This window comes from Schistocerca serialis, chromosome 5, assembly GCF_023864345.2.
Source record: "Schistocerca serialis cubense isolate TAMUIC-IGC-003099 chromosome 5, iqSchSeri2.2, whole genome shotgun sequence".
Lineage (NCBI taxonomy): Eukaryota > Metazoa > Arthropoda > Insecta > Orthoptera > Acrididae > Schistocerca > Schistocerca serialis.
In genome coordinates this window covers 265,015,808-265,031,138 of record NC_064642.1, presented here as the reverse complement: position 1 = coordinate 265,031,138, position 15,331 = coordinate 265,015,808, and the positions used below count along the sequence as shown (strand labels likewise).

Here is a 15,331-nt window from a genome sequence, read left to right as displayed (position 1 = left end):
AAGGCTGATAGGATGGATAGTTTACTCATACTCCACGGCGAGAAGGATTCATCTGTTGTGAGGAAGCTATCTAATAAAAAGTGAGTCACTGTAAACTTAGTGTGTGAGTGGGTGGCCCCTCCTTTCCAACTATCCCTCAGTACAGTACTTTTAACAAAACATTATCAAGTTTACTTTTTTTAAAGAAGAATCTGTTCCTTTCCCTTTCTTTTCAGTATATCAATATTCAACCTAGGTTATTCATATTTAAAGGTGCAGTATTGTTGCATAAAATGCTTAAATTTTGAGCAACTCTTTACAGGACAAAGGCAGGAAGTAAGTTGTATTGTATTCTAATGAAACAAAATTAATATTGTACCAATGTTTATTATTAAAATTAAGGAGCCAGGCTGAGTAGAAGTGGCAATTAACAGAGTACTACTGAGAGGCTAGAGTATTGAGGCGATGCTCAGGAGGTGTTGCAGAGAAATAAAAGCAGTTTTTATTGCACAACAATAAATAGTTGATGGTTGTATGGAGCACATTTTGCAATAAAACATCAAATATAAAAAAGTAATGCATGTTTGAAACAATGTTTGAAGTTTTTTGAAATTATTATTTTTTATACAAATAAAAAAGGAATATTATTTAATGAATTTTGATTTTATTCAGAGAATGAATGGGTTTGCACATATTTCTGCTATAGTTTACATTCTGTGATAAATTTCTAGGAGAGTTTCCAAGACCAATTTTTATTTTAGACTACTGGAATTTAAGACAAGAGGCGAAATGTATAATGGATCTGTTTTACTTGTGACTTTGGCATTTTTTATTTAATATTAGAGTTATTTCAATTAACATAACTGAAATTTGGAAATAACTGGGTGATTACCCATTTTAGTCCTTACAGTGTGTGAATATGCATAACACACGTTAGGAATTGGAAGACAGCACGGCAGTTAATGCATTTTCTTTTGAGTATCTATGGCAAAATTAATTATTTGTGATTAAATGCATGAGTTCCTACTTCATTTATGATTAACACATTTATGTACGCACACTCCAGTATCCAAGTGTGGATAGAGTTCTCTTGAATTACGGACACGTTTAACATCATAACAATAAAATAACAAGAAGACTTCCAGGTATTTATTTTGAATATGTTCCAAATAATGTATGTTGTATACATTTTATCTCATGGGATACATGAGTAGTTTTAAGTGTTACAATTAATTTAGGAAAAAGATACATGATAAGACTTTCACCATTCTGAGATAACAGAAAATATCAGATCTGCTGCTACAATAACTCTTTCAGTGTAAAGTAATCATAAAGAAGCATTTTTCTTAATGATTACTTTCCATGATTCATATTTGTGTGTGAATAAGTACAATGTTTAATACTGTATGTTAGCACTACGTACATTTTCTATCACAGAATGTTTTGTGACATGGTTATTTAGGCTAATGTCACCCAAAACCATGATTCACATGAAAGAAATACAAAAAATATATCCAGGATAATATCCCATGTTTAAGATGAATGTTTTAAAAATATATTACTCTTCCATATAAAATATGGCTATAAGAAAGTCATCTGCTTAAGGGTAACCACAAATCAGACATTTTGAAAGCTTGGCAGTCCACAAATCTAAAATTCATAAATTTCAGTAGACAGAAGATAGTAGTTCTTTAATCACAGACGAGCAGCTGATTACATCTCAAGACAGGCTGGAACTACTTAATCTGCCAAAATTGCTCCACTGTATAATGGCAAATTTTCATAAAGTCCATATTCTACACATCTGCTCTTTTAAGCACAGTAACAATCTGTTAATGAAACCAGTTATTTAAATAAATTTAATGGAATAATGTAACATTATCTTAGACAAAGTCATGAAGCTCAGGTAGATTCCTAAGAGTATCACTTGAGATAGTGAGGAGAAAATTAATAGTTGCAATTATATTCTAATGTCCTACATAAAAATTTAAAATTACAGCTTGAGATAAAGCAAAAAACACTGTAGAGAAACAGTCTTTGTCAATTACTGAGTTATTTATGGAGCTAAGTATTACCACTATATCACATTCTTTGCCAGTGAGTGTACAAGTATAATAAATAGTCCTAAATTCCAGATAGACAGTGTGTTGAAGATCGACAAGAATTATACAGTTTATTATTTTGAAAGAAATGACTGTTACAGTGCAAAACATTTCAGTCTATATGACTTTCTATTGAAATGAACTACTTAACTCAACATATATATACTTCATGTGGTCCCTACAGATATTTAGTGCTTAACAAATTCCTTACTCTTTGCTGAATGCTTTACCTATTACAGACATTTACTGTAGTGGCAGCATGATGTGAGTACTACCTACTCAAATTGATATAGTAAGTCACACATTCCATTTTTTCCAGCTGAAGTAATGGATTTCAACAACAGCTTATGAAACATATCGTGTTATATTTTCTTCATTTTTTTTATTCACTTAAGTAGCTTATATTTATCAATGTTTATTAGTTTTCCCCACTCAAATTTTGTTTTGCTTCTCAGCATTTTTCTGTTCACTCAAGTTAATTACCGTAAGTCCCTAGCAGAGCACCAGTTTTATATTGCAGGTACTTTACAATGATTCTTTTAACTCTCGTATAAATCTGTACATAACTGTACATTGTTTACAATGGAAGAAGGTTAACATCATAAATAAGAAATGATGGGAGATTACTTCATACACATCGCACCTTCAGTTGTAGTGAAGTGAAATTGTGGAAATCAATATCATACTGAAAATAAAACCAGATTATACAAGGTTATTCACATTTGTCTGATACTGCAAATGTAGTTTACTGGATACTGCAAATGTAGCTTACTGGTTACTTAGACTCAGAGTGCTTTTAAACAAGAGTCATGATAAGGTTTATTTGTATACAGCATGTATAATTTCCTCAGAGATACTAAGACTAAAGTTTTGCTGGATAGTATCATATGTGAACCAGTCAATGAAACTAAACACATCATAAAAGAAATATCATCATGTTAGTGCCACAGGCCATTAAGTCAGTATCAGTAACCACAAAACTAATTAGAGGCCGGAAGAACTTGAAAGAAGTAGCACCATGTCCATTACAATTGGTGTTTAAGCAATACATCTGTGTAAATTTCTAAAAATATATTTATTACGTTATTTCACAACTTTCACACAATATCCAAGACAATAAGATAAGTTAATAATCTATATCTCTCCTCCATACCTCCTTAATTTCTCACTTTCATTTCACGTCATTTGCATTATTGTGCGCTAACTCATGCCTCTCTCTCTCTCTCTCTCTACACACACACACACACACACACACACACACACACACACACACAACACAAAAGTACATGTGATCACGTATATACATATAAGGATGCTTCACAGTGAATGACATAGTACTCATCTTCCAACATTATTACCTACAATATAATCAATGTGGGAAGAGTCATTGTACCATCTTAACACCAACTACATTGATTTCCACAAACATAAACCTTAAATACACTATCTTGAAAAAGGACAGGTACTGATAGTAATGGACACCTGATGTAAATAAAATTGTTGCCTTGTAGAGAAAACATAATTGAATCATTTTAGATGACAAAATGAAATGTTTAATTATTCCATAAATAATGTCAGACTGCTTGGAAGTCATCAGAAAATGATTCTCAAGCAATAAAATTTTTATACTATATGAAAGCCAGATAGAGGCAAACAGCTTCTATAACACTTTTCTTGCAAAATAGCTGTATGCACATTCTCATATTGTAGACAATATATATTACTTTCCTTTTATGTCTCTTGCAGTATTCTACTGAGGACAATGAATGTACACATAAGGTAAAGTAATAATAGCTCATTTGTTTTACCAATAAGAAAGAGAGCTAGTAGATGTAGATGAAAGACTCATTTTAAAGAAATTATCATATCTGCTTAACTGTTACATTATCAATTAATTACATACATACAGGAAAATTTTTTTAGAAATCTTTTTTTTTTTTACAAGGCACTTGGAAAGAGAAGATCACACACACTTTTCAAAGTTTTGGTTTTCAGAGAGCCAACTTTATGGAACTGTTTAAATGCTGTTTGTTCAGAAGAACACATCACCACTCATAAATGAGTCAAATGATTATTGCTTTTAATTTTATGTCCATCTAGATTCTGCATGACACATTACAGTTACGGATGTAGCTCTCCCCTGCAGCTACAAAATAATGGGAAATGTACATGCAGTGCAGAAGATGAGATTTTTTTTCTATCCTGGTAATGGTGCCTCAGTGTAGAAATCTAACTCATCTTCTTTGTCACCATCTGCTTCTTTACTGTCAAGCTGAAATAATAATGTACAATGGTTTAGAAACAACATACATGTCACCAATTTTCTGATTTTTTTTTTTTTTTTTTTTTGGTTCTCTTAGTTGAATGTTTATATTCAATATTTGTTTGTAATGTATAATATCTTTCTTCTAATAATGTACACTTGTGAATTTGGTCTGTTATCTTTGTTCATAAGCAGAGCTCTCTCCTCAGAGATTAAAGACGCACCCAAAACACATTTACAGGATAAGAGTCACTAATTTGTCATATTTTTCATTTTGCTATATGGACTGCAAATGTTTTTCATGAAACATCTGTGATAAGATGTGGAAGAGTGAGATTACAAGTGGAAGAGTGACTATCCATACCTCTAGAGACTACATCCTCAATGCTTATTGTGATGCAATAGATAATGATTTTGTCCTATCATATAAAAACTTCATATCGCAAAAGGCCAGATTTTCAGTAGCAAACAGTTCAAAATATGAAGTGGGCTATAGCATCTTCAGGGTTATTACATTTCTCTAACCAACACCTTTAATGTGCCAGGAGCAATCTTTCAACAATGCCTTTGTTTCTAGAATAATAATGAAGTGGGTCACACATTAAAAGATTTGATGTATTATTGTACACAGGTGACTATTTTAACAGTGAGAGTTTTAGATTGCTTTATTTCCTGCACATTTATTTGACATGATAAGCAATTTTCAGTTCTTTTTTATTCAAAATAAATTGTCTTGATTTCATAGGATGGAGTTATAACTGTTTTACCAGATATGACTCTTATAACTCATTGTCAGAAGAACTAACAAATACAGACAAAACAAAATGCAAGGCACTACTAAATATAAAAAATTAAACACTTGCAAGATAAAGAGAAAAATAAATGTATACCCAGTATCTTGTCACAAAAGATATACGTCAAACAGTCAGCTAAAACACACTTTAAGCACTTGATAACAATGCTGTGCCTGCTCACCTACCAATCTTATAAAGTGGAATGCTTAGCTTACAAGTGCAGGAAGTACAATTTAAAAAAAAAATACATGTTTAACAACTATAATGTAATCATTATTTATTGCAAGAATATGTGAGGCAGTTGATGTCAAGTGACCCAAATGGGTATTAGCTGACTGTTTGACATTTTAAACTTTTGTAACAAGATACTATGTATATTTTTAGTTTTCTCTTTATCTTTACCTTCTTAATTCTTAATATTCATTAGTAGTTTTGCATTTCATCATACCAGTATCTTTACATGTGATGCCAACTCATAAGATGCAAAGCAGGTAAACTATTTTAAGTCTATCCAGTGCAACCACGACAATTGTGAATAAATACACTACTGGCCATTAAAATTGCTACACCAAGAAGAAATGCAGATGATAAATGGGTATTCATTGAACAACTATATTATACTAGAACTGACATGTGATTACATTTTCACACAATTTGGGTGCATAGATCCTGAGAAATCAGTACCCAGAACAACCACCTCTGGCCATAATAACGGCCTTGATATGCCTAGGCATTGAGTCAAACAGAGATTGGATGGCGTGTACAGGTACAGCTGCCCATGCAGCTTCAACATGATACCACAGTTCATAAAGAGTAGTGACTGGTGTATTGTGATGAGCCAGTTGCTCGGCCACCATTGACCAGACGTTTTCAATTGGTGAGAGATCTGGAGAATGTGCTGGCCAGGGCAGCAATCGAACATTTTCTGTATCCAGAAAAGCCCGTACAGGACCTGCAACATGCGGTCGTGCATTATCCTGCTGAAATGTAGAGTTTCGCAGGAATCAAATGAAGGGTAGAGCCACGGGTCGTAATACATCTGAAATGTAATGTCCACTGTTCAAAGTGCCGTCAATGCGATCAAGAGGTGACCGAGACGTGTAACCAATTGCACCCCATACCATCACGCCGGGTGATACGCCAGTATGGCGATGACGAATACACGCTTCCAATGTGTGTTCACCACGATGTCGCCAAACACGGATGTGACCATCATGATGTTGTTGAGTACACCATTGCAGGCGCTCCTGTCTGTGATGCAGCGGCAAGGGTAACCACAGCCGTGGTCTCCGAGCTTATAGTCCATGCTGCTGCAAACATTGCCAAACTGTTCATGCAGATGGTTGTTGTCTTGCAAACATCTCCATCTGTTGACTCAGGGATCAAGACGTGGCTGCATGATCCGTTACAGCCATGCGAATTAGATGCCTGTCATCTCAACCGCTAGTGATACGAGGCTGTTGGGATCCAGCACGGCATTCCGTATTACCCTCCTGAACCCACCGATTCCATATTCTGCTAACAGTTATTGGATCTCGACCAACACGAGCAGCAATGTCGCGATACGATAAACCGCAATTGCGATAGGTCCGGCCTTTATCAAAGTTGGAAATGTGATGGTACACATTTATCCTCTTTACATGAGGCATCACAACAATGTTTCACCAGGCAACGCTGGTCAACTGCTGTTTGTGTATGAGAAATCGGTTGGAAACTTTCCTCATGTCAGCACGTTGTAGGTGTTGCCACCGGTGCCAACGTTGTGTGAATGCTCTGAAAAGCTAATCATTTGCATATCACAGCACCTTCTTCCTGTTGGTTAAATTTCGCGTCTGTAGCATGTCATCTTCATGGTTAGCAATTTTAAAGTCCAGTAGTGTATTTTCCACAATAGATTGCATGCTCCAATGCAAAATTTCAATGAATTTTCAGTTATCAGCATTGTTGTTGTCTTCAGTCCTGAGACTGGTTTGATGCAGCTCTCCATGCTACTCTATCCTGTGCAAGCTGCTTCATCTCCCAGTACCTACTGCAACCTACATCCTTCTGAATCTGCTTAGTGTATTCATCTCTTGGTCTCCCTCTACGACTTCACCCTCCACACTGCCCTCCAACGCTAAATTTGTGATCCCTTGATGCCTCAGAACATGTCCTACCAACCGGTCCCTTCTTCTTGTCAAGGTGTGCCACAAACTCCTCTTCTCCCCAATTCTATTCAATACCTCCTCATTAGTTATGTGATCTACCCATCTAATCTTCAGCATTCTTCTGTAGCACCACATTTCAAAAGCTTCTATTCTCTTCTTGTCCAAACTATTTATCATCCATGTTTCACTTCCACACATGGCTACACTCCATACAAATACTTTCAGAAACGACTTCCTGACACTTAAATCTATACTTGATGTTAACAAATTTCTCTTCTTCAGAAATGCTTTCCTTGCCATTGTCAGTCTACATTTTATATCCTCTCTACTTCGACAATCATCAGCTATTTTGCTCCCCAAATAGCAAAACTCCTTTACTACTTTAAGTGTCTCATTTCCTAATCTAATTCCCTCAGCATCACCCGACTTAATTCGACTACATTCCATTATCCTAGTTTTGCTTTTGGTGATGTTCGTCTTATATCCTCCTTTCAAGACACTGTCCATTCCGTTCAACTGCTCTTCCAAGTCCTTTGCTGTCTCTGACAGAATTACAATGTCATCGGCGAACCTCAAAGTTTTTATTTCTTCTCCATGGACTTTAATACCTACTCCACATTTTCCTTTTGTTTCCTTATCAGCATTAGTGAAGCTCAATTTGGAAAGAGAATGCCAGTAATAATGCATTTGAAGAATGAAGAGCACACCTGTGCATTAACGAGTCACTGTACACTTGCATTCATATGCTATGCTCTGGTGGTACATAAAGTGCTGAGCAGCTGAAAAATCTTTACAACACCATCTAGAATTGTGGAACAATAAAACACAGTTTCAATTTATGTATGGTTTTGTCTAGTATTGTTCACATAGCTGTGAACACACATGAAAGGGCTTAACAATATGCTAGTCAAAGTTGACAGATACAGATTTGAAAATAATGTTGTGCAGATTGTCTAATTGTTGAATTTGGTGGGAACAGATTTGTTGAATTTGAGAAGAAATGGCAGACTATACACTATGTGGTCAAAAGTATCCAGACACCTGGCTGAAAATGACTTACAAGTTTGTGACATCTCCATCAGTAATGCTGGAATTTAATATGGTGTTGGCCTACCCTTAGCCTTGATGACAGCTTGCACTCTTGCAGGCATACATTCAATCAGGTGCTGCAAGGTTTCTTGGGGAATGGCAGTCTATTCTTCACGGAGTGCTGCACTGAGGAGAGGTATCGATGTCGTTTGGTGAGGCCTGGCATGAAGTTGGCATTCCAAAACATCCCAAAGATGTTCTTTAGGATTCAGGTCAGGACTCTGTGCAGGCCAGTCCATTACATGGATGTTATTTTCGTGTAACCACTCTGCCTCAGGCCGTGCATTATGAACTGGTGCTTGATCATGTTCAAAGATGCAATTGCAATCCCAAAATTGCTCTTCAACAGTAGGAAGCACGAAGATGCTTAAAACATCAATGTAGGCCTGTGCTGTGGTAGTGCCATGCAAAACAACAAGGGGTGCAAGCCCCCTCCTTGAAAAACACAACTACACCTTAACACCACTGCCTCCAAATTTTACTGTTGACGCTACACACGCTGGCAGATGATGTTCACCAGGCACTCACCATATCCACACCCTGCCATTGGATTGTCACATTGTGTACCATGATTCGTCACTCCCACAACACTTTTCCACTGTTCAATCGTCCAATGTTTACGCTCCTTACACGAAGCGAGGTGTCATTTGGTATTTACCAGTGTGGTGTGTCGCTTATGAGCAGCTGCTCAACCATGAAATCCAAGTTTTCTCACCTCCTGCCTAACTGCAATAGTACTTGCAGTGGATCTTGATGCAGTTTGGAATTCCTGTGTGATGGTCTGAATAGATATCTGCCTATTACACATTACGACCCTCTTCAACTGTCGGTGGTCTCTGTCAGTCAACAGAAGAGGTCTCCCTGTACGCTTTTGTTCTGTACATGTCCCTTCACATTTACACTTCACTACCACATCAGAAACAGTGGACCTAGGGATGTTTAGGAGTGTGGAAATCTCGTGTACAGACGTATGACACAAGTGACACACAATCACCTGACCACGTTTGAAGTCCATGAGTTCCACAGAGCACCCCATTCCGCTCTCTCACGATGTCTAATGACTACTAAGGTCACTGATATGGAGTACGTGGCAGTAGGTGGCAGCACAATGCACCTAATATGAAAAATGTATGTTTTCGGGTGTGTGTGGATACTTTTGATCGGATAGTGTATTAAGAAACACCTTAAATTAGAAAAGCACTCTGTTCATCGGCAGAAAAAAATTCTGCTGGTTCTTAACAGAAACATTTATCAGCGGCAGAAAGATGCAAGAATGCCAAAACAAGAAATCAAAACAAAGATCATCTCAGAAAAAGAACTGTTGAAAGTTTCGCTAAGGCAAAAATTCCACTTCGAAAGCTGCAAAATTGTGCTGAGGGTGTGGACTGATGAAATCCTAAATAAAGGTCAATCTTACATTTGGACCTAGATACAGATATATTCAACAGGTTAGTAATTATTTTTTGAGACTGATGATTAAGACATGTGTTAGAAAAAACAGGGAGAACAGCCTTCAGGTCTTGTATATACACTATCTCTTACCTATAGAGTCAGTTTTTCTTCCACACCATAACAACATCACAGAGGGCTCATCAAACTTCCTTCAGACTATTTCTCTGCCATTCCCCTCTCGAAGAGTGTGTGGGAAAAATGACCACTTAACTCTTTCAGTGTGAGCTCTGATTTCACTTATTTTATTTTGATGATCATTTCTCTCCCATGTAGATGGGTGTCAACAAAACATTTTCAAATTTGGAAGAGAAAATTTGTGATCAAAATTTTGTGAAAAGGTCTCACCTCAAGAAAAATCACCTTTGTTTAAATAATTGCCACCCCAACTCACAAATCATATCCATGACACTCTCTCCCCTACTTCATGATAATAAAAAAATGGACTGATCTTCTCTGAAACTTTTTGATGTCTTTCTGTCAATACTATCTGGTAAGGAACCCACATTTGTGGAGTATTACTCCAGAAGAGAATGGACAAGTGTTGTGCAAGTAGTCCCTTTGGTAGATCTGCTGCATGTTCTAAGTATCCTGCCAATAAACTACAGTCTTTGGTTTGCTTTCCCAATAACATTACCTACGTGATCATTACAATTTAAGTTATTCATAACCATAATCCCTAAGTATTTTGAATTGGCAGCCTTCAGATTTGTGTGAATTATAGTGTAACCAATATTTATCAGATTCCTTTTAGTACTCATGTGGCTGACTTCAAACTTTTTATTATTTAGAGCCAATTGCTGCTTTTTACACCATACGTGTATCTTGCCTAAATCATTTTGTAAATGGTTTTGATTTTATGATGACTTTACGAGATGGTAAATGACATCATCTTCTGCACGGGATCTAAGAGAACTGCTTAGATTATTTTGTAAATCCTCTATATAGATTAGGAACAGCAGCGGATCTATGACATTTCCTTGGGGAACACTAGATATCACTTCTGGTTTACTTGATGACTTTCCATCAATTACTATGAACTGTGACCTTTCTGACAGAAAAACACGAAATCGAGTCACGCAATCTGATTAGAAGTTGCTGTCACAAGCTGTGTCAAAAGCCTTCTGGAAACATAGAAATGTGGAGTCAATTTGAGATCCCCTGCGAATAGCACTCATTATTTAGTGTGAATAAAGAGCTGGTTGTATTTCACAATAATGCTGTTTTCGGAATCCATGTTGACTGTGTGTCAATAGATGGTTTTCTTTAGGACAATTCATTATGTTTGAACATAGCAAAAGCTCCAAAATTTTCCAGCAAATCGATGTCAGTGATATGGGTCTGTAATTCAGTGGATTATTCTCATTTCATTCCGAGAGTAGTGAAGTGACCAGTGCAGCTTATCAGTCTTTAACGACAGACCTTTGTCGAAAAAGCAGTTTATATGATTGCTAAGTAAGGAACTAGTATACTCTAAAAGGAATCTAATTGGTATACAATATGGACCAAAAGAGTTGTGTTTCCAATTCTTGCAATATGAGGGTACTTACAGTGCATTACCTATCAGGTCACATCCACCCTTGTGGTATAGGAAGAACTGACATGATCAAACAACTGATTGTTACACACTAGCTTGAGTCATCTGAATTTTCACTGTTCATTCCATCCAAACAACCTCACAGCATAGATTTAGCTGGATTAAGGACTGGATTAATTTTCATTTTACTTTAGATGGAAACACTTTTCTGAGCTTTTGGATCACATTTAAGTAAAAGAGAGATTTCCTGTGTGCTATAATAGTTTGTTCTGCCCAATATAATTCCTCTTCCAAGATTATGCCAAGGTATTCCACTGTTCTTGACAGGGTAGTTGGTACCATCATGGAATATATGAAAAAAAATTTCATGAAAATATTTGGCGATCAACTTGTGATATATGGGGGTGAAATGTTTTGTGCCCATTATGATGCTGAGCTGCATCAAACCAGTCTCTAGACTGGAGACCACCACAACAACAACATGATGCTGAGCAAAGATCATCATTCACACCTGGTATGACAGCGGAAATATTCTCAGGGCTCATGCTTTGATACAACAGGCTGCTGTCAGCACGTAAGGAGTAGTTACAAGTATTCAGAACAGATGAATATTACAAACACACAATGAAAAAAAAAAACAGCAAACTTAAGAACTGGACATTCAGGACTCTTGAGAGGACATGTCTCTATGATGACTTCTCTGAACCACGGGCCACCTGTCAATATCTATTTTTGAGGTAGCTGTCAAACCACAATGTCATTCTGTCTGAGAAAGCCAGTTTTTCAATTTCATAAATAATAGAGCTAAATTAACGCTACCAAAAACTTTGCTGAATTAAAGCGCTGTTAAAATGGTTCCCTTACCCCTGCCTATAGTATGTTTGGTGCCATCAGTCATTTGATTAATGCAGCTGCTGGGCTATGATGTTTTCAAAGCCTGATTGATATCTATTGTAAGTTTTAAAGCAGCCTATCAGTTGTTTATGTCCATATACTCTAAAGCTTTCAATGCTGCATATAATATTCTGAGCAGCCTGTAATTGCCTGATGGCAAATTACAATGCTCTGATTCTGTGGGATCAGTGGAATGTGTGCCACTAGTTAGAGAGAAATTGAAGATGTATGTAAGGACTAGAAAATAGTATTAACCATGTTTTTAAGCAAACGTATGCTCACCCAGTCATTATCTACGGCTACAAAAAAGATTGTCATGATTGTTTTCTGTACTGCACACTTAGAAACATGTTTTATGGAAAATGCAGCTGTCATGAAAGTGCTACTTTATGGTCGATAATTTAGTGCAGCTTGAAAGCTGGCTGCTGTTGAGAAAAAGACATGAAAGTGCTACTTTATGGTCGATAATTTAGTGCAGCTTGAAAGCTGGCTGCTGTTGAGAAAAAGACATTTAATTCATCTGGAAAGAGGCTTGAAAATACAGCAACAGATTTTGCCTTTCTGATGCAATCCCCATGTTGCAGGATTTGACTTGCTGTATACAACAAAACAGGCTCTCTGATATTGGTGTTGCACATTTTTTGCTTCACTCCATTTTACAACTTCCTATATACTTCATAATAATCAGTAGTTTGATTTTGCTTGACTCTTCTAAGTGCAGTGCCTTGTTTATTCATTACGTGAGACAGTTCTATGGTTGTACAAGTATCAGGAGCTCTCTATACTTTTGAATGAATATTGTTATAAAGTGTATTAGGCTTCAGTTGAATTTCCAGAATTTACAATCTAACTTTGGATCATTATTTACATCTTATCATGGGATTTCTAAACAGTCCTTTTGAAGGGTATCATGCATTCTTGACAGGTTTTAATTTCTGAATGTTGTAAGGTGCGATTTTTCTCCAGTGGGCTGTATAGGGATGATTAAGAATATTAAAATATTGGCAGAAAAGCCAACAGAGAAAATATGACAAGCACAAATTGCTTTATCTGTACTCTCCACTGCCATTGTATCTATTAGGTTATGGTGGTGTGGGGTGTGATGAGATGGATTCAGAGGTATAATACTTAAATTGTTAGTTTGAAAATCTTCTTCAATTCCTCACAGATAGAGATTTCAGATGCAGTTACATATTTGTGTCTCCTATTACAATTACATGATTGGACTGTGACACCACAATGGTTAAGGGCCTCACATACAGCAGACATCACATTTAAGAAGTCACAACACAGAAAGAAAAAAATACTTGATCATGTGAATTATTTTCCCAAACAACTCATGAATAGTATAAATTAAATAAAATGCATGGCTGCCAAAATGAACCAAATGCTCTTTCTAGGCTACAGATCAAGTATGCCAGCTGTGTGTCTAGAACATGTTTTTTTTTTGTACCGTGTACAACTACAACATTATTTCACAGATTTTACATTGTGAATTGCAGTGCTGACTGTGACAAGTATTGGATGAAAATTCTGTAAAATTAAGGTACTGTACAGTAATTACAGTTTGTAAGTTTTTCATGTACTAATGATTCTGAACCTTTATAGTGCAAATATTTCCAATTTGCAGGGCCTAAAGTGCCTGCTAATTGTACCTTCATACAGTGATGACCGAAAATATTGTGGCAAGCTGCTTAATAGCATGTTGGTACACATTTAGAGTGCAATACAGCAGAAATTCTGCATCGCATGGATTCAACAAGTCCTTGATAGGTTTCAAGATATATGTACCACCATATGTCTACAAACATGACACAAGTCACACAATACCCATTAATAAATTGTGGACTGGTCGTTTGTAAGTGGGCAGCTAGCCCCAATAGCATAATAGCATAATTCAACTGTATCCCAATCACCAATTTTGGTGGCCATGACTTCAATGTGAATTCTCTATAATGCTCCTTATACCACTGTAGAATAATTCAGGTTCTGTGAAGTTTTCCTACTGCAAGATGCCATAACTGTTGCGGAAGTCATCAAGCATGAAGGTATGGAGGTAGTCTGCAATAATGTTCTCACAGCCTACAGCCATCATGGTGTTTTTGATTACTAACAAAGATTGAGTGCAAGTCCTGCTGAAAGTTGACCACAACATAGTATTATCCCCATCAGTCTCTGTCTGTGGCACAGTACAAGTTTCAAGCAGTCACTTGTCTCAATGATGGCATATCTGACCGTCGACCTGGTGCAACAAGAAATGTGATTCATCCGACACGGTGACATGTTTCCAGTGATCCACATTTCAATCTTGATGATCCCATGCAATTGCTACTGTAGTTGAAAATGTTGTTGGGTCAACAAGGGAACATGTGGGGGTTATCTGCTATGAAGCAACATGTTCAATAACTTGCACTTAACTGTGTGCTCTGAAACACTTGTGCCTGCACCAGCATTGTACAAAGTGATCAGATCTGCCACTGATTGCTATCTGACCTACATTACAGAAAGAGCAAGCCCTTGACCTCCACATTCTGTGATTAGGCATGGGAGTCCAGCACCTTAATGCCTGCTCGTGGTTTCACGATACTCATGACAGTAATACATGGATAGCCAACCAGCACTGCCATTTAAGAGGTACATGTTCCCAGATGCTGGGCCATAACAATTTTTCCTTTATCAAAGTCACATGCGCCTGTATTTCCCAATTTGTGGTCCATATTGTCATTAGAATGATTGCCCATTCAGTTCTGTTCCACTTATGTACTTTCTTTACCACTCATCACGTGCCCACAATGCTACCTGGTGGCATTCAATACTGTGATAGGCTGTGGTCATAATGTTTTCACTCATCAGTGTATATTTGTATTTGGGGAGAACATATTTTGAATGACAATTTGATTTCACGTAAGAATGGCAGTGTTCATTTCTTTATGGAAACTGAAATTTTCTTAGTAGTTTTCCCACAGACTTATGCCCATTAAAATGCCCTGTATTTTTTTTTTTAAGTAAAGACTTTACAGAACATGCATAATTTTTAGATAGCTCAGCTTGTGTTCTAAGTAAAATTGGGGTAGTAT

The 15,331-nt window shown here is 36.7% G+C and overlaps 1 protein-coding gene across 4 annotated transcripts in view; it reads right to left on the bottom strand.

The window, feature by feature from the left end:
* Positions 1 to 1,113: 1,113 nt before the first annotated feature.
* Positions 1,114 to 15,331, bottom strand: part of LOC126480907 (band 3 anion transport protein) — a 603,907-nt gene continuing 589,689 nt past the window's right edge. For all 4 annotated transcript variants that reach the window (XM_050104308.1, XM_050104310.1, XM_050104309.1 and 1 more), the window contains one exon: positions 1,114 to 4,353. In XM_050104308.1, the coding sequence (XP_049960265.1) occupies positions 4,279 to 4,353 (75 nt within the window). In that variant the 3' untranslated portion in view covers positions 1,114 to 4,278. The remainder of the gene's footprint in view (positions 4,354 to 15,331) is intronic.